The sequence below is a fragment of the Bactrocera dorsalis genome, chromosome 5 (genome assembly GCF_023373825.1).
Source record: "Bactrocera dorsalis isolate Fly_Bdor chromosome 5, ASM2337382v1, whole genome shotgun sequence".
Taxonomy (NCBI): domain Eukaryota; kingdom Metazoa; phylum Arthropoda; class Insecta; order Diptera; family Tephritidae; genus Bactrocera; species Bactrocera dorsalis.
Window position 1 is genome coordinate 71,004,329 of NC_064307.1, and position 24,998 is coordinate 71,029,326.

The 24,998-nt window shown below is 37.2% G+C and overlaps 2 protein-coding genes across 14 annotated transcripts in view; both read left to right on the forward strand.

The window, feature by feature from the left end:
- Positions 1 to 24,998, forward strand: part of LOC105229482 (CUGBP Elav-like family member 4) — an 823,207-nt gene that overhangs the window by 381,702 nt on the left and 416,507 nt on the right. The gene's annotated exons all lie outside the window — the stretch shown is intronic.
- LOC105227169 (C-type lectin 37Db) lies at positions 9,824 to 10,783 on the forward strand. Its single transcript, XM_011206385.4, has 2 exons — positions 9,824 to 10,073; positions 10,144 to 10,783. Exons 1-2 carry the CDS (start codon positions 9,930 to 9,932, stop codon positions 10,615 to 10,617), a joined length of 618 nt encoding a protein of 205 aa, XP_011204687.3. The 5' UTR covers positions 9,824 to 9,929; the 3' UTR covers positions 10,618 to 10,783.

Consider the following 24,998-nt stretch of genomic DNA (forward strand, 5'->3'; position numbering starts at 1 on the left):
GCAAAAGTCAAAAAGCGGCATTGAGCGCTTAGCTGCAACAAATAAAGATGCGCAAGGATAACAAGCAAACAGCTAGCAAGGTAAATATAACTACGAAAACAGCAACAACAACATATCCAGCAACAATAACATGCATACGCATATATATGCAACAAAGAAGTGGTTGTGGTAGCAAAAATTTACAACTGTGTTGCCATTGGCAATAATTCGTGGTTGTTACATGTTGTATGCTGTTGTTGTTGCTATTGCTATTATACTCGTAGCTACCGTGAAAGCTTTATGCACTTGCCGGTATACATATGTGAAAAGCAGTTGGAGTGGGTGAGCGCAAAGCAAAATGGCAAGGATAATAAAGCTGCTGCATGCAGAGCTTGTAAAAATCACAAAAAAAAATAACAAAAAAAAAACAACAAAAAAACATAAAAAAATTAAAAAAAAAAATACTCAAGAAAAAACAGCAAGGTACACAAAGCAACTAACCAAAAATAAAGGCAACACAAACTCAAAAAATAAAAAAAATTTTTATAAGCCTCAGCACCGCTTTCGGCTTAAACCATACGCTTTAAAGGCAGTCACTTCAGCGCAAAATTCAAAAAAAAATCAACCGAAATAAAAATAACGACGAAATATTAACAACATGCGCTCAAGTAACAAGCGTCATGTCATCAACTGTAACCAAATAAGGAGCATCTCTCAAAAAAGCAACCCTGTTTTGAAAATAGCAGCCGAGTGTGCTTCAGTTCCACGAATTTCATGCTGTTAGTTAGCTTTTTTCACAGCTGCAAAAGCTGTTGCCATGGCAAATGATCTCGGTGCAATCATAAGTCAACAACGAGTTGAGCCACTCGTATATTTATGAAAGCGACTGACTAAAAGTTGAAGCGTATGCTGCTGATTTTCAACATAAAAGCTTTAAAAGTATTTAAAACACAGAGAGCCTCGTTTCAGTAATTCGTATAGGGATCTCTAGTGATTCTTGGTGCTCGATGAATATACATACATATATTACTGAGATGGATAAGGATCAGGATCAGGATCAGTATAAATACAGATACAGAAAGGACAAGGAGAAGGACGAGGATAAGGATAAGGATAAGGATAAGTATAAGGATAAAGGATAAAGATAAAGATAAAGATAAAGATAAAGATAAAGATAAGGATAAGGATAAGGATAAGGATAAGGATAAGGATAAGGATAAGGATAAGGATAAGGATAAGGATAAGGATAAGGATAAGGATAAGGATAAGGATAAGGATAAGGATAAGGATGTAATCAAATCATTCCTTCCTGGTTAGCGTATTTTACCAATTCCATCTACTCATTACAGTCCTAAAAAGTTCCGGCAAAGAGTAAAAAACAAAAAATGGTATAAGTAGTAGGTCTGATTAAATAAATAGGCTGATTTTCGTTAGACCATAAACAAACACTTCCAGAGATGCCTACCCATTGTGATGTCAAGAAATCCTAGGTACCTGACGCGAACGCGTAGTTCAAAAACCGTTGTATACTCGTATCTGCAATGCTTTAAGAGCGAGACACTAATTTATTGATGTTCGCTGGTTCCCACTATAATAAGACTTGCGTAAAACGCAAATCTTTATTAGCATAGCCACCGCTTACTCGTTTAAGTGCGCCAGTCGTTCTTCTTTTCACTGTCTGATGACAATTAGCCTTCAGAGCTGTTTTCACCTAATCTGCAGTATTTACGAATTTCGACTTTGAAAACGTTCAATTTAATCGCTTTTTACTCGAAGGACTTACCTTTTTCTCCAACATTTTATATGAGTCGCAAACAAGTCTCCACTCTCCTCCGCTATATTTTATTCCATCAACTTTAAGCTATTTCCTCCAAACACATCCATAAAATCTTAAAAACACTATGCATTTAAGAAGAACCAACTCAATCAAGAATTACTGCTATAATACAGCAACGAAATGGAATTCCATCAAACCGCGTCAAGCGACATGTCCGCTATTTCATCAAGTTAATAAGCAATTGCACATGAGACAAGTAATAACAGCAACAGGAAATGCAGCAGGAAGGTTAGTGAAGTCGAAAAAAGTGAGAGTCTGCTACGAACTACACAAAGCCACCGAACGGCAGGCGCGGCAGCGACTCAAAGGCTGAGCAAAAACAATGCAGACATGTCGGAAGGCAGCAAGACAAGCAACAAAAGGCGGAAGTAAAGGCAGACGATGAATAAATAGATGACAACAACAACGGCGGCAGCGGCAAAAACGTAATAACAAAACACCGCAACGCAAGAACAATGGCTCAACACAAGGCACTAGGGCAATACGTACACAAACAACAACAAGCACCTACATACAAGCAAGATGCAAAAAGGTGTATCAAAGGCACACTCACTACCAACGCACCCACATGCCTTTATTAGGCGCGCAATCAGCGCACCTTGTGGCGCGCAACAGCAGACGCTGGAGGTACGTAACGGCGGCAGTGCGTGGCAAATATGAGTTTTGAATTATGAATTTGAAATTTTACCAAGTAAAATTTATTATTAGACCAGATTACGTGCAGGGATTTCGAGTGCAATTGCACGCCGCCGTCGTTGTGGCTGCTCGGCGGATGTTGCAGCAGGTTGGTGCAGTTAAATGCGCCGCAACGCTGTGGCAGTTGTGAATTGCATTTGCGTCAAGCAGCCAGTGAACCAAACTAAGCCAGTTGAGCAACCAAGCAATGAACCGAAGTGTGGTTGACTGATGTGGCATTACTAATATTTTGCCGGCTACAAAGGTAAAGCGGCTGTAAGTCTACTTGCTTACCAGCGCCACCGACTCACCTGCCCAAAAGCTGACTGCAAATGTAGTCTTCACTGTAGTTGTCTGCTTTGCGAAATGACGCGGATGGAGGAAATTATAATGCAGTTGATTGTGAAGTGGAGCTGTGGCTGCCACTTCTGCTTTCGCGCAGATTCATCAGAATTTATGTTGGCGTTGCCACGGCATGGCTGTTCGTAGCACTGGATAAAGCAGTAAAAGGTAGTTTTAGGAAAGGGATTGCGTCACAGAATGCATTAACTGCTGTAGCGCCCTCGCTACACAATTGGATTTTGGTTTAAGGTGACCATAGATCGAGTTCATAAATACCAATTTTCTTCCCGAACCAAAGCAATGGCTATGCGCTGCCTGAGAGAGTAAATAAACCATGTTATCGAATTTTTTTACCACTTTGCTAATAAGAGCCTTACCATTTACCCTATGATGACAGCTAACCTGACGACAGTTCACAAAATACAAGGCCTTACGTTTGATAGCTTGTTTTCTTCCACTCCACACGACCCCGATTAAGATCCGTTCTCCTCTCTGGCGTTCTTGTTGGTCTTATATGTCCATTGGCTATTGGTTCATATTTTCTTTGGTGAGAGAAAATATTCCTCAAATAATTTTGAGAAGTGCTGTGTAGTTGACTGTTCTTGATCCGATAAAAATTGGGATCAGTTGCAGTCGCTCGACTATCGTAGATATACTTAGACCATATTATATGTTAAAGAACAAGTCGACAAGATCGATAGTTTTCGAATACCGTGGCCTTATTAATAGCTCTATACAATCTGACCAATCTGACTTATGGCTCTTGTTCTCTTATCCAAGGCATCTTGACACATCCTCCAGTACATATTGCCTGACTGAGAAACTTAGCGTAATCTAACATAAAGCTTAAGTTACCTTAAGCTAAGCTTAATGTCTTCAAGCTAGCAAACGAGAAGTACTATTTCTGGTCACCTCGACGCCGCACACACTCATCCACAAACAGTTAAATCACAACAATCACAAGATGAGTGAATGGAAGGAAGAGCGGCAGAGCGCCTCCAGAACGTGTACTCGTATGTGTTTCAGGTTGTACGCGCTTGTTTGTCTGTTCGCATATCCTTGCGCTAGTATTGTGGTTTTGGAAAATCTTTTGCATTATAATTTGATATGCGGCAATGGTTTTGTCATAAATTCAAACTGGATTCGTAAGCAGGCGCACAGCCACTGCCGCTCAGCCGCCGCTGCAAACAGCCATTGCTATGAATTTTTTCATTGCATTCATTTCAAATGCTACCTGCGCTTGATCTGCTATTCATGGCAACTGCCGGCGCACCGTATAAGGGGGGCATGCTTAGCTTGCTGCAATATTACTGCTGCGGCACGTGTTGTTGTTGCTGTTGCTGCTATAACTCCGGTTTGTTGCTCCTGTGTGGCTTATTAAGTTAAACCTTATCGCTAACGGAAGCATCGGCGTGTTTGCCGCACTGTATGTGTGGCAAGTTGTTGGCTACAACCTTGCTGCATGTATGCTGCCACATAACTCTTCAATCTCATGTTCATGTGCTTCGTTGCCGCATCCTCACTCCAGCCGCGTCGTGCACCAACTCACGCCCGCATTTGCCTCTTTATTGTGGCATGAAATTAATGAAGTGCTTTTAAGATTAGACGCGCTTATTTATTGGCTGAAGTTATGCTGCCATTTCATTTGTCGTTGCATGCAGTTCACCGCCGCCCGCCGCTGTTGCTTATTTACCGCTTTGCGTCTCGCTTATTTTCTCACTTAAATAGCTGTTTTACAATTGTTGCTGCCACTGCTGCTTAGCAGCTCCGATTGCTTTTGTGCTTTTTGTGGCAATAACGGTAGTTTATGGAATTAGCTGTCGCTATTTTACCTGCAGTATCAGTGCCGCTACTAAATGCGAAAGGCGCTGCAATAAAACAACACAAACGAGCGCAGCAAATAGTGTGCCGTACTAAAAGCGCGCGGCTAACGGTTGCTTGCTTGGTAACTGTTAGTTAATAAATTCCGTGCCAGTGGATTAAATCGTGCCGCGAACCGACTCAGCTTCGCAATTGTATTGCAATCTCTCAATTGCTACCGAATGAAAGCTAGCAGCACAAATTCAATTACTACTAAATACTAGTTGATATACATATACCATGTTTTCGGAGAGGTAAAGCGCGCTTGAGGATTTGGAGTTTATAAAGCGTTTTGCTACAAAACTTCCAATTAATTATACGTTTTTATGAAACTTGAAAGATTGGTTAAATCATTCCAATTCATCATCTTCCAAGAAGTTTGAGGCGAAATCGATTTTTTATTCATTGTGGTTTCCTTCAAGGTTGATACACGTATTTTGTCGACCTCCTAACATTACGATACTATTTTTGTAGTACGATTTCTGCTTTGCTTCAAAATAGGCCCCAGTTTCGGCGACCACTTCATCATTCGACGAAAATTTCTTTCCAGCGAGCATTCTTTTGAGATCGAAGAACAGGAAGTGGTCGCGGGGCCAGATCTGAGGAATATGGTGGACGGGGTAGCCATTCGGTAACCTTGCCAGCCAACTGTTGGGTTTTCCACGCTTTGCAGCGAGCTCATCGCTTGCAGTTCATTCGAATTACTGTTAATTGGACTTCGTAGTGAAAATGCTTAAATGCTCAAAATTTCGACGAATGCGCCGATTAGGCCAAGTCATTCGCATGGAAGACGATATACAAGCTAAAAGCTCCTTTGAGTCGAGACCCATTAGTGAACAACGGAAGCTAGGACGCCCGCTCATCCAATTGAAAGACCAAGTGCATAAGGACCTGTCTGCACTTTGGCTGTGCCACAGGCGTGATCTCGCAAAGGATGGAGGCAACTGGGGAGCTTTTGTGTTCCCGATCCAGTTCCAATCATGAATGTAATGGAAGATGTTATGTGCATTGGATATTCAAATAAATAATCTGCCGCCTACTTTTTTCGTAAAACAAAAGAAGTTCCGTACAGGGTTGAAATAAGAAATTGTTTATTCTTGGAATCAGAAACTATTTGTTCTTCCTTCGAAAGTATACGACGGTCTTCTAGCTGAAAACTCTCTTAAAAGCCTTGAACTAGTAATTGAGGAATACATTCCAATTCACTTCATACGAGAGCCAGGCTTTTATAAAAGGAACTCTTTAACTACTTAGTAGTCCTTCGCCAGTATAAGCATTCGTTTTTAGAAATCGGTCCGATTCTTTAAGCTATATACAGATCAGACTAGGGGTTTATTGGGCTAGAATTATGCCATCCGTTCCGATTCTCATAAAACTGAGAATGAGTTCATTGTTTGTCGAATATTGCAGCACTGGTTCCCCTATTACTTCTGGAGATCCGTGTATCGACTTACCTATATAAGATATTGAAAGATTACAGACCATATAGATCAAAGCTAGTATGGAATAATTCCATTTATGTGGTAAAAATACGTAACATTTAATGACAACAGTCTTTCTGTAGATTCATGAACCCTGTCATTTATTACAAAATATTTATCAAGTTGGGAATACTAATAAGGCAACGCCATTTACTTTTATAGCTGTATTCTTTTAAGAAGGCTTCTTTTAAGAGATAGCTTGCGTATTGCTTAGTCAATATGTGTCCTTATTCCGTTCCTTACATACACTCCAAGCTAATTAATATTGCATGGACGAACCATAAGCGGAAGCCACCGAAGATATGCGAGCGCTTACAGTAGCTGCCGTTAATAACCTTCAAAACGCAATAATAAAGGATATTTCGCTGCGCATTTAACACCTACCATTTTTATTATTTATGAGGCCTTAGCATAGCTAACTGCCTGATGTCGTTGAAGCACAGTTATGTGCCATGAAAACTAGAAGAAAAAACGAAACTTTAAAGCTTTTCGCGCCAATGTGCTGGAGAAAGCTGTTAATATGCGCTTTACGCTGGCCAATAACTTTACGTACGCATATATTCGATCGTCCTTAGAATGCACACACCCACACTAACAGGTAAATTACAAATACTTCCGTTAGCCGGAAGCATAAAACAAGTCGCCAACGGAAGTCATGCAATATTTTTATGATTAAACTTAAAACGTCAGGCTATTATATTAAAACGGCTGCGGCGCATGGCCGACGTGCAGCGGCGTCAAAGCGTCAAGGACACGCACAGGCAATGAAAGTAAATTGGCGGTTATGTTTTGTATGTGCGTGTGTGTATGCTGGCTGTTGTTATTACCTATATGCTTGATGGCTATAAGCGGCACTCAGTAGGGTATTGCCTTTAGCACGTCTGGGCGTGTGGTTCACTTTTTACGGCCGGTCATTATAATTTTGTGACGCTGCTTTTGATAGCTTTTGGAGCTTTTCATGTGTCGCCAGTGCACACACATATATACATGAACAAATTTTTATGATTTTTATGATATTTACTACTACATACGTGTATATATGCATAAGCTCGTATGTTTGGCTGTGCGCGCGCTACTGCTTTGCTTACTCTCTCTATCTCTCTCTCACTTTCTAACTTTCAATTAGATTACATACTTATATTTCACGCACACTAAAAACTCCAGCTCACGCTTGCTTTTATATTCAACACTAAATTGTTGGCAATCAAATAAAATTAACTAAACGCCGAAATAGCTCGCCAAGTGTTGGGCGTTTTGCTTGGAGGTGTTTATGAGCACTTCGCAATGAATGCGCTTATGCATGTGTGTGTATAAATAATATGCACTCATTGAAATTCGCGTATGCACACCAATGTTGATGTGTTTATGTGTGCGTCATTAATAAATTAGCGCACTTGCACTTTGATAGCCATTTCGCTGATTCTTCGCACGTCCCAAATATCGTCTATGAAAATCTCTTTGATTGAGTTGTCCTAAAGAGAATTGACGCATAAAAGTTATGCCTGTACAACGTTATAGCGATGAATTTAATATTAGTGAGACAAGTTGTGGTGATTTAAAAGTAATCGACATATATACATAAGCGTATAAAAACGCAAACTTAAAGTGCAAAAACACTTATTTACCTACAACGTAAAGTGGAAAGAAAGGGTGGCGCTCCTACCAAAAAAATTAACAAAGCAAATTGTACGAGGGTTTGCTTAGTTTCACCAATATTGTCTCCGACTTTTATGATAACTCCGAATTTTCAGAGCCATTCAACTTTCTTTAGAATTGCACCGACTAAATTTAATTATAGTTCGCATTACTCCGAAAAAATCTATTTACTTACCCCGAGCTGCTGTATATCATAGATAAAGCGCACAGACATAATTATACATACATAGATGCATATGTACATATATACATACATATGTACATATACATACACAAATTAGTACTATACTTGTATGTCGTATTCCGAAAACAAAAAGTTTTAAATAACAATTAAGCATAACAGATTCTCTGAGAATTTAATTTTGATCTGAATATTTACACCATCAGGTCATATCACGAATATCTGAGAGGTCTTTTATTAATGCTATTTCGTATGCCGAATTATTTCAACATTTTTTTATTGCTCAGAATATTATCAAAACTCAACGCTATGATATCCGAATTATGCTGAGTACTTTTATCTTTTAATTCAGAAAAACAATTTAGCGTTGCAAGTTTTTCTACGATTTTTTTGAACGATATTTAGTACTCAGAATTTCTCCGAAAAATTATTAGAAAAGTTATCATAAGTGCAAGTATACATATACATATATACATATATGTATATATATATATATATATATATATATTTATATAGATAAAAACATATTTATACACTGATAACGCTGATAGCTAACTAAAGCGTTGAATTTGAGTATCGCCTGCCTTGCTTTTTAATCCGGCTTATCGCAAACGTTGTTTACATTTAGTGTTGGAATATTTTTGTAATGTTTTCTTGGAAATAATTAACATAATGACAAAAAAGTACCCGGAAATCGCAAATAAAATGCAAAATATTTAATTATGTATCAATATTTATTTTTTCGCCCTTAAAGTAATCCCCACCAGATATAATACAATTGTGCCAACATTTTTCCAATTCTCGAAATACTTTTTATAAGCAATTTTTGGGATGGCCTTCAGCGAATTTTATTTTATTTCTTCCATCCTCTGAAAGCGGGTTTCATGGAGTGGCAATTTTAATTTGGGGAATAAAGAAAAATCCCACGGCGCCAAATCTGGTGAATACAGTGGTTAACCGATGGTATTCACTGCGTTTTTTGCTTTAAATTCGGTCATTATAGTACACTAAAAACAGCTTTATTCGAGACGAGTCGAGTAAGAACGCGTTTCAAACCAAAAGTATTCACAAAAATGATTCGAACGGACTCGCGAGAGATGCCGAGCTCTCTTACCATTTCTCTAGCATTTTCCTGATGATCTTCAAGCACCATATACTTCATTTTTTTAATATTTTCAACAGTTGTAGAGGTCGAAGGTCGTCCATAATGAGGCATGTCCTCAACGATCTCTCGATTGTATTTAAAGGCTTTATAACACTCACTGGCTGGTATCTTTGATAAAACTACAGTAATGTATCGCCTTAAGCAGCTGCTGTAAACAAAGTGGTTGACAGATCGCGCTCATATTTGGCACAATAATTAAGAGGGATGTCCTTATGTCCAATTTCCCTAACAACATTTTTTGAAATACTATATACGCGGGAAATATAATTACAATTTTCAGATGCTTTTTTGTCTTAATTTATATACAGGGTGTACCATTTTCTCAGAGTTTCTCCTTTTAACTGATAAGGTTTTCAATTTTTCTACTAAGATATCTCACATTATAGTTATGTAGAGTGCGTGTGTCTCTTTAAACTAATATTCACCGTAAAAGAGTTCATATAACCGCTTCATTGTCAAAAGCACCTCAAAACGCTCAAAACTTCAAATATAAATATATAATTAATCAGCCTTGCTAAGTCGGAATTTTTCCAAGTTAAGTATCACCCTATATAAACGACAAACAATTACTGATTACTGATTCTACCGAAATCATTCCAGCTTCTCTCTTATCTCTCTTATCGCTGGATTTTGTTTTATAATGTTGCAAAATGAAGCTTTAATAAAATACTTGCGTTGCTTTAGAATAGTGAGTTACAGTACTCTATCAGAAACAGCCAGAGACATCGCATAAATAAAACATTTATTATTGAAATGTTGAACTTCATACAAATTTGTTTAATATTTTTAAGCTTTTTCGGCATTTTCGCGAGTAAAATATGTGCAGAAAACAATGAAAATTATCCTCCCTTCGAGAAAGTTGGTAACAAGCATTATTTTATAAATGGTGATTTGAAGGTAAGTGTTTTGTTCAAAAAAATTACTATTCTTTCGTCACAAACATATATGTGTATGTATCTTCAAACAGATTAACTGGTTCGAATCATCAGAGTACTGTCGCTCTATTGGTGGTAATTTGGCGAATATTGCCTCGCTTGACGAATATTTGGCGCTGGAAAAATATATCTTAGCTAGAGGTATTGGCTCGCCACTTTGGTTTGATGGCAACGATTTGGCAAATGAAGGAAGATATATGTCACACAGCACTGGTCAACCCATAGTATTTACCAAATGGTACCCAAATAACCCTGACAATTCAGGGGATGAAGATTGCCTTGAAGTTTGTATTCATGGCAAAACCCTTCTGATGAATGATAATAAGTGTGCACGTTTATATTATGCAATTTGTCAGCTTCGCGAACCTATCATGCATTGCTGCGGGAAATATTCATTAGTGCATCAAGATGAAAACTGTATACTAAAGAACTTAGTAGAATCTTTGATGCAGGCAGCTGATGCATTTAAATCACACTCGCAACCTCTTCTTTGTCCAACATCATAATGTGTGAACAGGAAACATTAGTATATTTTTCCGTAAAACAAAGAACAAAGCGCCGGATTGGTCATATAGAGAATAGAATGAAATTGTGAAACGATTACTGTAATATTTGTCATACTAAAAACCGCAAATAATATATTAAATCATGTTTTTAAAGAAAATTGAGCAATTACGAAGTGTTTTTTCCAACTGCGATATTAAATCGTTCAAGGTTTTCTTTTCAATAGCCACATACATTAAGTTACATGAACTTCCGAATTATTGTAGAAAGCGTACACTTAGAACCTTTTGCACTTATTATTTACTACTATTTTGCTACTATTTTAGGATAAAATTAGCTGCAATCTACTTTGCTATATCAAAATAATATTTACTCTGCAATTACAGATAGATTGATAATAGCATCTAACTATCTAACTATCTTTTATTTCTTTTCCTCTGCTTGCGTATCAAAAAAAAAATGTCGGAGTTAATTCCAAATTACTCCGAAAGCATAAAATTTATTAAAGAATTTCAATCAGGCTTAGTTCTCAGCTGGTTTATTGCTTTTACAATGCTTGCGCATCAAAATCATCAAAATCACATATTCAGAGTTACTCCGAACTACTTCAAAAATACAAAATTAAGTCATAATTGCATTAGAGTAAAATTTATTTTCTTTTTCCTATGCTAGCGTATCAAAACCTTATATTCGTATTTATTCCGAATTACTTTGAAAGTTCAAAATAACATTCAGGCATAGGTTTTGGATAGCTCATTTATTTGTCTTTGCTTGTGTATCAAAAATGAATTTTCGGAGTTATTCCGAATTACTCCATTAACACTAAATTTATTCACTATAGCATTTAGGCAATTTTCTTGGCTGGCTTATTTATTTTTGTATGATTAATCGATATTCGGAGTTACCCCGAATTCTTTCAACAAAGCAAAATTTAAAAAAAAATGCATTCAGCGTAATATTTTCCTTAGTTTATTTATTTTATTAAGCTTGTGCATCCAAACCGCATTTTCGAAGTAACTCCGAATTACTCCGAAAGCGTAAAATTGTGTTTTAATTGCACTTTTAATTTCGAATTTCCTGGCACTAGTTACTTTTTGCATTTTTTTCAAACTTATGCATAACTTTCGCATTAAAAGTCATTAGAGTAAATATGCATTATTAGTATATTGTGGAAAACAGTGTATAACATTGTTGAGTATTGCATAATTTTGGTCACAGCGACATGTAAAATCAGCTTTCCATGCACTTTTGTATTAAACAAATACCTGGAAATGCAAAAACGTAACAACATTCTATAAAACCTACTTTTTACTACCGTACCCAGAGCTTATAAATACTTAACACCAACACATTAAAAAATAAGCATATTAAATTGAAAGCATTTGTATACGTTTGTATGGGTATTAAAGAATACTTTCGGTTGCACGGCTACATACATACAAGGAAAAAATGTGTAACGCAAATAAATAAATATATTTTATAAGCACTCAATGCAGTGGTTAGTAGAAATATTTCATATTGCTTAACATTTCCATCATCATATTTTTCGAAACAATAACAACAAACAACTTAGATGTGGCACAAATCGAATGAAATCCGCTTACAACTTGTGTGCGCACATACACTTATTGTGTTGCATTCAGTTTACGTGTGTGTATTTCTAGCGGTATATAATACTTTAGTTAGAGTGTTTGTGTATGTGCGCGCTTTCATCTACCATAAGTGGGTGTGTGCGTGCATTTACATTTGCATGGTATGCGCTTAAGAGCACTTTGCGCTGTGTTGCATGCATGCGTGTAAAACGATTGCATAATTACAGGCGCTTAAGTGTATTTAAGAACTATTAGAGTGTTGCTGCGCTGCTGCTGGCAGGAGTATTGCCATTGCTATTCGATGTTTTGTTTTTTTGTTCTTAGCTGCAGCTGTGTGGAGTGTTTTAATAAATAACTTGCATACATAAAATAAAGTGTGGTTTGCGGAAAATGCTTTAGAAGCTTATAAAAGATTTTTTTTCCAAATAAGTTTAGTGTTCTTTTAGCAAGTGAAAAAAATAAGTTGTTAATGGAAACATCAAAGCGGCAAAGCACATGTGTTGCATGCTTATGAAACTTATGTAAAATTCCAGTAAAAGATATGCAGAAAAAATTAATAAAAATATAAAATTAAATTAAAAGAAATAAAAAAAAATAAAAAAAAACTAACAAAAACTAAAAAAAAAAATAAAAAAAAAAATTAAAAATTAAAAAAAAAATTGAAGTAAAATTAAAATAAATCAGCGTGCTGCTTTCGTGCGGCATAATCATGACTAGTTTTATCATAGCTCTATTGAAAAACTTTACTCAAACTCACCTCTAAAATACAAAATTTTCCTAATCACAGCCCACCAGCACCTTAGCATGCCACCAACTACTTGCCACACTTGTGTCTAACCCTCGGCAACACAATGTAGCACCACAACGCTCTTTAAGCGCATTAAATGACTGTTGCTTTCTCACACAACTTTTGTGCTTAGCAAACGGACACAACACCTAGAAGCATACAAACAGGCGTTGGTTGCAGCGCATTGTATTTGTGCTTTGATATACTCGTCTTATGCATGTGGCAGGAGTAATTGCACGAATTTGTATTCCTGTCACGTTATGCATGCACGAATCTAACCCATCTATTCGCTACGATTTGCCTGTTTTCACTGCATTTGCCACACGTTGCGCACAGCGCGAAAATGTCTGTGCACACATTTGGAAATGTGTGTGTCTTTGAACTTACCGCCCACCCACATCCTTTTGCTATGCACTGCGACTCAGTCATAAATCTGAATGCTAGCTGTGTACTTGCAACACTTTCTTGCTACTCCTTTCGCCACTCACTCAGTGTCCCCCCACTTGCATTGTGCACATTCGCTACGAAGTTTCTTCACACATGTTCATAAGCATCTTTGCCGTTATTATCAGCGCTTTCTCCTTTGCTTTTATATTTTTTTGAATGTGTGTGCGTTCATGCAACATTAGCGCTGCTAATATTTTTGCACTTATTTCAATGCTGGCGTTATTATATTTTCTCTTCATATGCATATCATCGATATTTTTATATTTGCGTGTGTGAGTCAGCATTGAAATTGCATCTTCTTGTGTTGGTGTGCGTTGGTCTACGTGTGATAATGCGATTTTGATTTGCATGCAACACATTTGTTGTAACAGCTTAAGTTCTTACACTTATACTCTTGCGTAGAATAATACTTTGCATTGAAGGGAATTAAAAAAGTATAGTTTTTATAACCACAAACTTCCTGCAACACTTACTATGAAACACCCCTAAGCCTTAGAGCAACACGTACATTTTTTCTTCTTATTTATCATCACCATATCAAACACCAAACATCTCAAAGCTGTCCATTACCATATATGCATTATCATATATGCATTTAGAACTTACAATGCCATATTTTGGTTAAGTAAGGTCATTCAGTTAGGCTCGTGAGCCACTTATAGACAAGTTTCGACCATTAAAGACGATACTATATTTATTTACATAAAAAAATTGTATGACAAGAGAATGCCTAGTCTGTCCGAAGATTGCGCTATCTTTATTCCTCGATAACTCTCCCTCTTATTCCATAATTTTATGACGAACCGCTTTAATCTGTAACTCTCCCTTTCCCTCTCCCTCTTTTTCCTTTACTATTTAATTATATGCGTCAAAACAGCACGTTTCCTGGGCCTACCGTTGGATAAACTCCGTGACAACTTATATAATACTCACCATCCTAACGAGAACTACTAGGTAAAACAACAGCAACCACCATTAACACCTGTACAACGATATTTGTAATTTCAAGCCGTTTTTATAAATCTCCATTTTATTAACTCTCGCTTTCAATTTATCCATCAATCACTCTCTTTCTTTCTAGTGGAATGTATTCATTTATCGATCTTTCGGTTTGTCTCTCTCTCTTTTCATCTATCCATCTAACGATCTCTCATTTCGTCTCTCTCGCTTTTTCGTGCTCATTCCTTCTTCATTTGTCTGTCTTTCGCTTACTAGCGTTCTCTCTCTCTGTCTCTGTTTATTTTTCTCTGTCGCACTTTCTGATTTATACATCTCTCTCTCTCTGTTTCATTTTTTCTATCGACCTTTCTGTATTATGCTTTTATTGTAGTAACGATGGACATAGTAGAATAGGCTAAATGACATCTGATATTTGATTTCATGCTAAGTTTTAGGCAAGTATCTTGATTTTTTTAAGAGATGGAGTGTAACGTAAAATATTATATTACATTGTGACTGAAAACAACGGCTGAGAGTATTCATTTAACGTTCTCTCTGGTTTGTATCCTTCTCTTTTTCTCTTCCTATCTTTCAGGCTCACTCCTCTCTCATTTATCTGCCTTACGCTGTCTTGCCTTCTGCCTCTCTTTCTCTCTGTTTCCTTTCTTTCTCTCCGTTCTTATTTATATGCCTTTCGCTCCACCGCTTACCACCACTCTTTCGGATTTTTTTCTCTTTCTCTCTCCTTTTCTCTGCTCTACTCTTATTTTATAGGAAAAAAAAGTAAAGTATAATATCAGATGATATATATTTCTTTCATTTTGCTAATTTTTAGACAAATATTTTAATTTATTTAAAGAGAGAGTATACAAGGGATTTAACTGATCAACTAACCGCCCTCTATTCGATTATAGCGCAAATTTAGATCGATTTACCAAAAAAATACCAATAAAAGTCTTATTTTGCTACATTTATTCTTAATCGAATGCAAATCGAGTTGAAACTGGGTTACAGGGTTGTTGTCCACACTATAAATTTGACTATGTTTAACTATGCGGGTTGTTGTCCAGGCTGTACATTTGGTTGTTTGCATTGATAAAATAGAAATCAGCTGATGTCTTTTAATCATTAGAAAATATACGAAATAAGAAATATAAACAAATACAATAGCTGATCGTTAATTGAGCCTATCGTTAATGGAGTACTCGACAGTGTAAAAAGCAAAAATTGGTTTCTTAATTATAATATTAATGTACTTAATTAATTTGGTTGGGCGAAAGGCTATAATGGAACATATTATAATATATCTTAACTCTGGGCATCAATAGAGAGGAGTTTAAAAGATTAGGTTTATATGTTGAAAAGCTTATTCTTCGCTGCTTCTTCATTTCTCTAGTGAAACTTTTAATCAATAAGGCTCATGTTGCCTGAAATTATAATCGCCAGTTGGCCGCAGTCACTATGACAAAATTCAAAGGGATCAACGATAATTTTCGTGGAATTTCTCTTAGAATTCTCACCTATTAAAAACCAGCGAAAATCGTTAAATTCTCGGAAAAAGTTCATATCAAGCAACTATTTACCATAAACCTCCGGTTTGCTGCAACTAATTGCGCACAACAAAATTGCAGGAAAATACTACAACGCCGAATTACATTTTCATTAGCATGCGCCGAACATTATTGCCAGTGCCAAAGGCCACAGTTGAACTGTAAATCTAATAGTGGGCAACAGACAAAGAAAATGTCAATAGAAAAGTTTTACAGAAGACCACGCAGCATGCCAGCGCTTTGCGCTATCAAAGCAGCGGCGACAGATTCTTCAAAATTAACCGCGTCAACAAAGTTTGTCTGTCACGCTGTAAGCACATAAATAATTGTGTGTATGAGTGTGTGTGTCTATGTGCACTGCCACACATTGTTGCAAATGCGCAGCCAATTAAAAGCAGTTGACATTTCCGCACTATGAAATGCAGACGTCGAATTGAACGGAAGGCGCTGCGCTACGCTTCTGTGTGAGTCTATGTGCTTGTGTCGAAGTTGTTGAAGAGTGGCCAGGACGCTGCTTCATGCTCGCCCAAGTGATGTGGTGCGCTAAGGCAGGCAAACACTATTATTATACTGGCTTATTGTTCGCCTAAAATTATGCTAAGCTCGCGAGTGCAACATAATAGTGATTGCAGTTGTTGCCGCAAAACTTTTCGACGACAACAAAGTAAGTGCTGCCGCCCAAAAGTTGCACTGTCGCAAGTTCTTCTGGTTGTTGTTGTTGCTATTTCAGCAAGTGTTGTACAACTACGGCTAGCCACTCGTGCAGCAGCGTTCGCTGGCGCTGGCTGATTAGCTCGGTTGCTTAGCGTCGTCAATCTCTGCGCGATTCTGACCAAAGTTGTGCCATTTGTCAGCTTACCCAAGGCGACGCTTCACACCAAAACCAGCTCACACATACACACAGCCAAACGCTGTGTTGCACATCACCACACATTCGCCGCCGAATGCCTCAACTTTGTGTCAAATTTTTGTCAACATTTGTAAAATTTTCAATTTTCGCCAATTGTTGTTGTGCGCTGCTTTTGCCGTTGCTGTTCTTGTTTTTGTTTTTGTTTTTTTCATGCTTTCTTATAACTTCCGCAACGTTTATCAGTTCTCGCCGCTTTGGCGGAAGTCTGTGCGGAATTGCTGCCGCAACAATGATGTTGCACGGCAAACACGCGCATGCATTCATGCCACACACACTGCCACACACTTTAACACGCATATTTGCTCGCTTACAGTTCACTGGCTGAGCATTCACCATTCACTTCCGCAATTCGTCGTCGCAAATTCGCATAGTTCACAGTTGTGCACAAATTTTACTTTCAAGTTTTTAGTTAAGTTTCCAGTTTGTTTTTATGTTTGAGTTGGTGGCTACGGCACGAGCGCTAAAAACTATGCAATGCATAAAAAAGCAAAGGAGATGAGTGCTTCACTTGAATGTTGCCGCCTCGCAGCACCCGCAACTCGCTTTGCTTGCCAGCAGCTTTTAACATTGTTGCTGCCGAATATTTGCTTATTCTTGGTTTGGGGGCAAATCTAAAGTGGTGCCAGCCACCGATTCATGCTTTTAGCGTTTGTTTATATTCGGTAAACAAATCTTGGAACTCTGTGATTTTCGGTATATCAAAAATTGATAAGCTGGTGTCTCGAGCGAAATTTTGCACTTGTCTCACTGAGATTAAAACGTATTTTTTAGCAAAAAAAAAACTCAAGCAATTATTTGTTCTCAATATTGTGGAGGAAATATATTGTGTGTATCCTTGAATTCCATGAGAGTATTTAGTAGATGAGTAGTTTCTTGTTTATAAGGAATTAGCTTCTTTACACAGGAAACGACAGCATACAAGATATTCTGTGAAGCTGCTTACATGCTTCTCTGAATGCAAAAATCTTTATGTTGGGTTAAATAGCTGATAAAGAGATCGCACTTAGACTATTACACGCCTTAGCCGTTTAATTTCATGTCCTTTCAGTTCCATGAATTGTTTGAATATACATACATATGTGTGTACCTCCAAGTATTTAAGCCTTGTTCCCCAAACACGAATTTATCAAGAAGAAAGTGTTGTCATCCTTCCATCTCGTGTTTATCCATACAACTTCTGCAGCTGGCGTCCGGTAAGATTCTCTAAATCCTTTCAGCATGTACGCTGATAGGGCAATGGCCTGCTAAACCCCCACCACTAGCAGGAATCTAGCCTTATCAAAGGCAAAGAGCTCACTGCATTTCTTACGACTGTTCTTTGACCAAAAGAATATTGTAACAGTTCATGCAAAGTCCAGCTATCTAATAGTAGAAAACGCGAGAAGGCGGGAGTAACGACCAATTCATCTCACAGCGGGTCTAGGTTAGATTTCTTTGTCAACTCATTAAATTTACAGTTGCCAGCGATTTCGCTGTGGCCTTTCATACTAAGCTTACCATAAAGTACATATATGGCAGTAACCTCTGTTTGACGAAAAATTAGAATAGTCAGGAAGTTTGCAACGGAAATTGACAATTTTTGACGCATCCGTAAAAAAGCTTACTGTATTGTACAAAACAATGCCACAATCTACGAAGCATATAGTGTAGAGCTGCCACATGGACGGATTAATCAGATTCTTAAATGAAAAACTTATGTGAGTATGACCAATTTTAGCCACTTTAGGAGTTCACACTCACGTCGTCACTACTTACAGATTCAAGGCTCTCACACCGCAACAGCGCTTTCAGGAATCTACTCACCTATGCAAAGTCTCTCTCTACTCTACTCAAATGGCTCATAGTCTAGACATTTTCGTTCTCAAGTGCACTTCTCCAAACCTTTCCACTGTCACTTGCAGCTTTTTGACGCAAGTTAGCAGAAATGAGTATATTCTGACTACTCACCAGAGATTTGTTTAATTTTTTTATGCGTATTTTCCCCACACATCCGACTACACATGCATAGTATTAATATAAATAAGTTGCCAGTGTATTTCACTTAACAAATTTGTATTGCAAAGTGAATTGGAAAGTAACTATTTTAATATGTTAATGCATAACCGATTCTCAGCCCAAAACTATGAAACACTCAGCTAGACAATACAAATAATACCAACAAACACAACCAGGTAGAGAAGTGCGAAACTACTGAGTCTTCTTGTAACAATACTTGTATACTGCTTATAAGCAAAAAAGTTGTACTGGATTTCGAAAAGACTAGTTTTGAGAGTGAAAAGCTACGTTCAGATTTTCCGATTTTTTTTACATATGTATTTACTAAATTCAATTTCATCAAATATTAGTTCTAGAATACATTGAGAGAAGTTTACTACCGCTAGCTTCTAAAACAAACAAAAAATACATTACCGTTACTTCGTCAGTAGTCCGAATATAGTTTGTTGTATGGAAGAAAAACATGAATTAGGTTTGCGTTGTAATTAAAACCACAAAAAACTTGCGGACCAGTTTAACATTACTTCGTCACTAGTCCGACATATATTTTGTTGTATGAAAAAAGATACAGAAAATTTTTGTGTTCAAATTGAACTAATTTAAAAACCATGCAGACCACTATATCATCACTTCGTCACTAGTCCGCCAAGTAGTTTGCTGGTAACACAGAAAACCGGAAATGAGTGCATTCAAATTAGCATAAAACTCATAAAACTTTTTAAGCAAATGACTATGAAATACAAATACTCCCACACTCACACCTCAATAAGTGTTGGCGCCAGCACCGCCAATACAAGGATAAGCCCAACAGCGCCATATCCATATACGCAACACATATTTATTTGCACATATGTTTGCTATGCGAAAGGCGAAGTTTAAAAATACACACTCACACATACACACAAATATATACATAGTTCAGTGCAAATAATAAAAGGAAGTGGCCAAATAAAAATTTTATGAATGAAAGTGTTGAAAGCCAACAGCGCCGCATTGCAAAACACCAGCTGCCGGAAAACCACAATCACACGCGGCCACACTACACACACGCACACACCTGGGTAGACTAGCGCTAGCCGTATTCATGACTGGCGTTGAGCACTCAGCGGTTTCCTTTTTCGGGGTTTCCTCTGGGGTACACTCAATGTTTCAGCGTTTCAAATATATGATCGTTTGCAAGTCTGTGCATCTGTGTGTGTATGTGTGTGCGGTGTTGTTTGAAAGCACTTGCCCAGCCATAAGGTTGCTGCGGTTGTTCTTTCACTTTATTTACTTTTATTTTCTCCATTTATTGCGCCCTTTTAGTAGCTAGCATTTTAGCCTTTTATTATCCTTTTTCCATTTGCTTGTTGCTCACAATTGAATTTGGCATTGATGTGTATAAATGCTGAATTATTTAAAATGCAAACACCTGTGAAATGAGTTGGTTTGCGGCGGTCGCCGTATTTCGTTGTGATGTGAGTAGTTTTTCGGTTTGGTGGGTGAGTTAAAAGCAGGCCACTCATAAAAAATTTAAAAAGCGAAAACCAAAAGTGCCAAAGTAAAAACGTAAGTGGGCCTGTAACCTTAGCTACTTGGAACTTATATTTCGGACTTTTTTGCAAAAGTTAAAATGCCACCTCATTCTATATGTATTCCTCTGCAACCCATTGAGAGATTTATATGTAATTGATGAACTGATTTAAAAGAAAAAAATTATAATAACTGTTTTCAAAGCTTTGAGTTTTTACAAATAAAAGCTGAGCTTTTTTAAAGCTTTTAAATGCACAAGGCTAAATCAATATTTTCAAAGTCTGTTTAGACCTAAATAGATTTTAAAGTTTTAAGCTCAATCAATATTGAAAAGAGGTTTTAAAGCTCTTTAGCTTACAACACTAAATTAATAATTGTAAGCCTTCAAGCACAGAAAGCAAAATCAATAATGTTAAAATCTGTTTAGACCCTAAAACTACAGATTTTTAAACTTTAGCTTAACCAAAATTGAAATGAGCTTTTTAAAGCTTTTTAATTTACAACAACACATTGATAAATCTAATGTCTGCCTAAATCTTAAAGTTAGAGATATTAATTTCAAAGTTCACAATAAATTAAAAAGAGCTTTTTAAAGCTTCTTAGCTTGCAGCATTAAATGAATAAATTTAAGCCTGTTCGAACCCAAAAACTATACATTTTTAATCTTTAGGCTTTTCCAAATTCGAACTGAGCTTTTTTCAAGCTTTCAGATGCAAAACATCATATTAAAAATAATAAAATTTTCTTTTTTACCACATTCTAACTATTAATTTAGACTCATCTCGAACTTAAAAACTGTATCTTTTAAAGCTTTAAGCTTTTCCAAAATTGTACAGAGTTTGCTTCTTATTTTAAATTCAAATTAATAATTTTAGAGCCATCTCGAACTTATGAACAATGGATTTTAAAGCTTTAAGCTTCTATAAAATCGAAACGAACTGTTTTATGTCATTAAAGCTCATAACATCAATAAAAACATTTGAAAGCTTACTCGATTTTGAAGCCTTTTAAAAAATTATTCTGACATTTTTAATATTCATGAATATTTTAACCGTTGACTTTCAAGTCATCGACTTACTGCGTTATATAAATTTTTTGATATAAAAAAGAAACAAAAGTAAAGAATTTCTATAAAATGGAATTTGCATGAAACGTTGCCTACATATAGGCGCATATGACAAAAATTTAGCGGAGTCACCTACCAAAATTTGATAAAGGTTGGTTAGTAGAAATAGAAGCAGCAAAAGCCAATTCTTACTATATAAAATTCATTAAGCTTAGTAAAATTAAAATTCAAAGTTAACAACACAAAGTGTGAACCTTAAACTGCCTATAACCGACCACATACGACACCATATGCAACAACTTTACAGAAGCACAATTTGGCAGTTCGAGTTGGAGTGCCAAACTGCAATCACATTCATTACAATTTGACAAAAATGTATTTACAAGTCAGTATGCAAATGAAGTGAAAAGACAGCCAAAGGACATGCGGGCATATTTAAGCAGACAAGAGGCGACTATGGACAATAGTGGAAAGTGCTTTCAGGCCTACGGCATGCAGTGTATTTGGTTAAGCATTCGGTAAGTCACTGGTGCCGCCACTTCCGGCGGAAAAGAACTTTTAACTGCCAACACCAGTGCGGGCAACAACAATAAACAGCCACGCAGCAATAGAGACAATTATCACTACTTACCCCCGGCACGGCACCACAGCACAGCGTCATAATACCCAGCTACAGACAGAAGTATTACTGCTGTCTATTAGCGCGCCGGCAAAGTCGTGCCCACCAACCAACCAACCAACAATTGGCCATTTAAGCATTTGCAGTTGTACTCACTAAAAATGCCAACTGCCTGCCGCAGCGCATTACGTTTGCCGTTGACGCCTTGACTGCCATTTAACCGCGTTTAGAATTGCTCTCAAACTGCAGGCGCTCACACCACCAACAGCAACTCCAGCTAAGAGCCTGTGTAGTCCTCCACAGTAAGTGCAGTCGCTTTACTTGGCATTGCTTTGTCGCGGTCGCTAAGCCAGTGCAGGCCTGCAGGCAGCAATTGTGAGCCTTTTATGTTGTGATTCGTGTGCGCCCGTGTATGTGTGTGGCAGTGTTTAAGTCTGTTTGCGAGCTCGCGCCTGTGCTTATGCCTTTGCTTAGGCATTTCAAGGCATTAAACGACAAGTCGCCTGCCTTCATACACGCACAAACACACATACAAATTTACAAATATATATTTGGCGCTTTACGTTTGTTGTTGTCTCGGCAAAGTGTCAGCTACAGCAACAGCAACAAGTGCATGCGCTTTTAAGCGCTACTACGTGCGGATGCGAGGCGTTAATGCGACGCCACAGCTACTTGGCAGCAGTGTTTACACACACGCGCGCACTTACAACACTCACAAGCAGCGACTCGCTTGCACAAATCTTTCTCATAGAATTGGGCGCTAAGCACTGCTGTGTGTATGTATGTTTGTAGCGCTTGTTGCTTGCCACGTTTTACAACGTCGCGGACTTGTTGAAGACACGACGTAGAAGTAAATGAAAAATGTAAATTCCCGCAAGCGAAATTTTGCGCACAAAAGCAAAAAATTAAAAACATACAACAACAACAACAACAACAGTGTTAGGCGGCAACAACTTGACTTACACGTAGTGCAGCATAACCGGAACATGAAAGTGTTTGGCCGACACGGCGCTGTTGAAACGCTAACTCGCTGACGTTGCAAAGTGGGGTCGTGTGGTGGTTGGGTTATATTGTAAAGAGGGTTCAACAAAGAGATTAGGAAACTTCGGTAATCATGCCACAGCGAGTTGTGGAAGTTAAAAGGAAGTTGCTTTTAAAAGAAATTGAATTGTTTGTTAGGAGAAAGAGTGGAAATTTAATATTAAAGGTTATATAAGAAATTTTAGAAAAATAAAATTGTAGAATTTTTGCCTTTTTCACGCAATTTGATATTAAATTTTAATCATTATCTTCAATTTTTGATGCAGAAAAGCGTAATTCTGGCAGTGTAAAGCTTGGCAAAATTTGTTTCGAGCGCAAAATAATACGCCATAAATAATTTCGCGAACTTAAAAGCATTCTTTGTTGAATCCATTTTTTCCAAAGGTAGCGCATAAGCCGTCTTAAGCAATCAAATCCCGAAATTTACTTCTCAAAACAAAACCCCAAATTAATTCCTGAAAACAAATCATCTCACGAAATTGAGTTCCGAGAACAAATCCCGAAAACGAGTTCCGAAAAAAAATCCCGAAAACGACTTCCTGAAATTAATTCAGAAATCAGCTCCTGAAAACAAATTCTGTCAAATTCTTGAAATCAAGTTCAGAAATTTAATCAAAAAATACATTTTTTGTAAAGTAGCTGTCTGAGCGCCTAAAACTATACTTTTGGTGTAAATAAAGGTCATCAGAGAGTATCATTAAGCGCCTAATGTTATACTTTTGACTTAATGAAATTCAACAGGGATTTTCTTGTAGCACGTAATGCTGGGTTATTGGCTTATGTGTTCAACGTAAGCTAACTTGTTTGTTTAATTGAATAAAAAATCTGTTATATATAATAATATATTTTGTCAATTACAATTATATATGTACATATATGTATGACATTTATAAAAAATGCTGTAATATTATTTTTCTTTTCTCTTTTTCAGGTAAGTTTCTTCAACAATTTTAACGAATTTATATAACTGATCTAAGATGTGGTTTAAAGCTAATCGGTAGATGAAGGTAACGAATTATTTTTTCAATATCATCACATATTATTAACAAAAATTAATATAAAAAGACAAAAACTTCTGTAAAACATTCTCAAAACAGCAACTGCAAATCCGCGCAATTTCAAGGCTTTGCATAAGCTTGCTCTCTGTTAAATGGCATTTTAATCCGAACTACTTCTCCACTCCTTATGGCATTAAAATTCTCTTGGAAACATACACAAGCATACAACCATAACTGTAAGTACAAAATACTTGCGAAAACACAATCGTTAAGTGGACTGCTGATGAATTCGTGAAAAATATTTACATTAATGACGAGCGCCTGCAAATATGCAACAATCGCGCAAATAAATACTTATTACACTTACCGCAAACAAATATGAGTTTCATGCGTTGCCAACGCTGCAACGGTGAATCGCGAAATTGAAATATGCGCTGCAATCAGCGCGCAAACATGTGAAGGACAATGCAGCAAAAATGTATTAAAGAGCGAAACGAAAACTTCATAACGCAAAAATGTGCGCGGTAATTATGTGCACAGGGTGTTTGTGTACTCGCATGGATGTGCCACCGCAAGTGCAAATATTGTTGAGTATGCCAGTTGCAATTGAATGTGGCAACAATAATAATGACTGATGCCACTCATATCCCAGTAAGAGCGTGAGGCAGCGCGCCTGTGTAAGAAGTGGTAGAAGCCGCAGGCTGAGCGCACAGTGCATTTAAGCGTAAATGCCATGAGCCAAGTGGTTATTTGGCAAAGAAAAAACATAAATAAATACAAGCATTGAAGTACGATTCATTTTTGTTTGCCAATGCCGCACAACGTGCCGTATTGGAGTGGCCCAGGCATACGTTTAAGGATAAGCAGAGCTTACGCGCTCATTAATTGCAATATTATATTAAGCTAGTGAGCAAGTGCTGTCATTTT

What these genes read in the sequence shown, in the direction of transcription:
- LOC105227169 (XM_011206385.4), top strand. Translation starts at nt 9,930, where the DNA reads ATGTTGAACTTCATACAAATTTGTTTAATATTTTTAAGCTTTTTCGGC. An exon ending in TTATAAATGGTGATTTGAAG is followed by an intron (nt 10,074 to 10,143) that starts GTAAGTGTTTTG and finishes ATCTTCAAACAG; the next exon opens with ATTAACTGGTTCGAATCATC.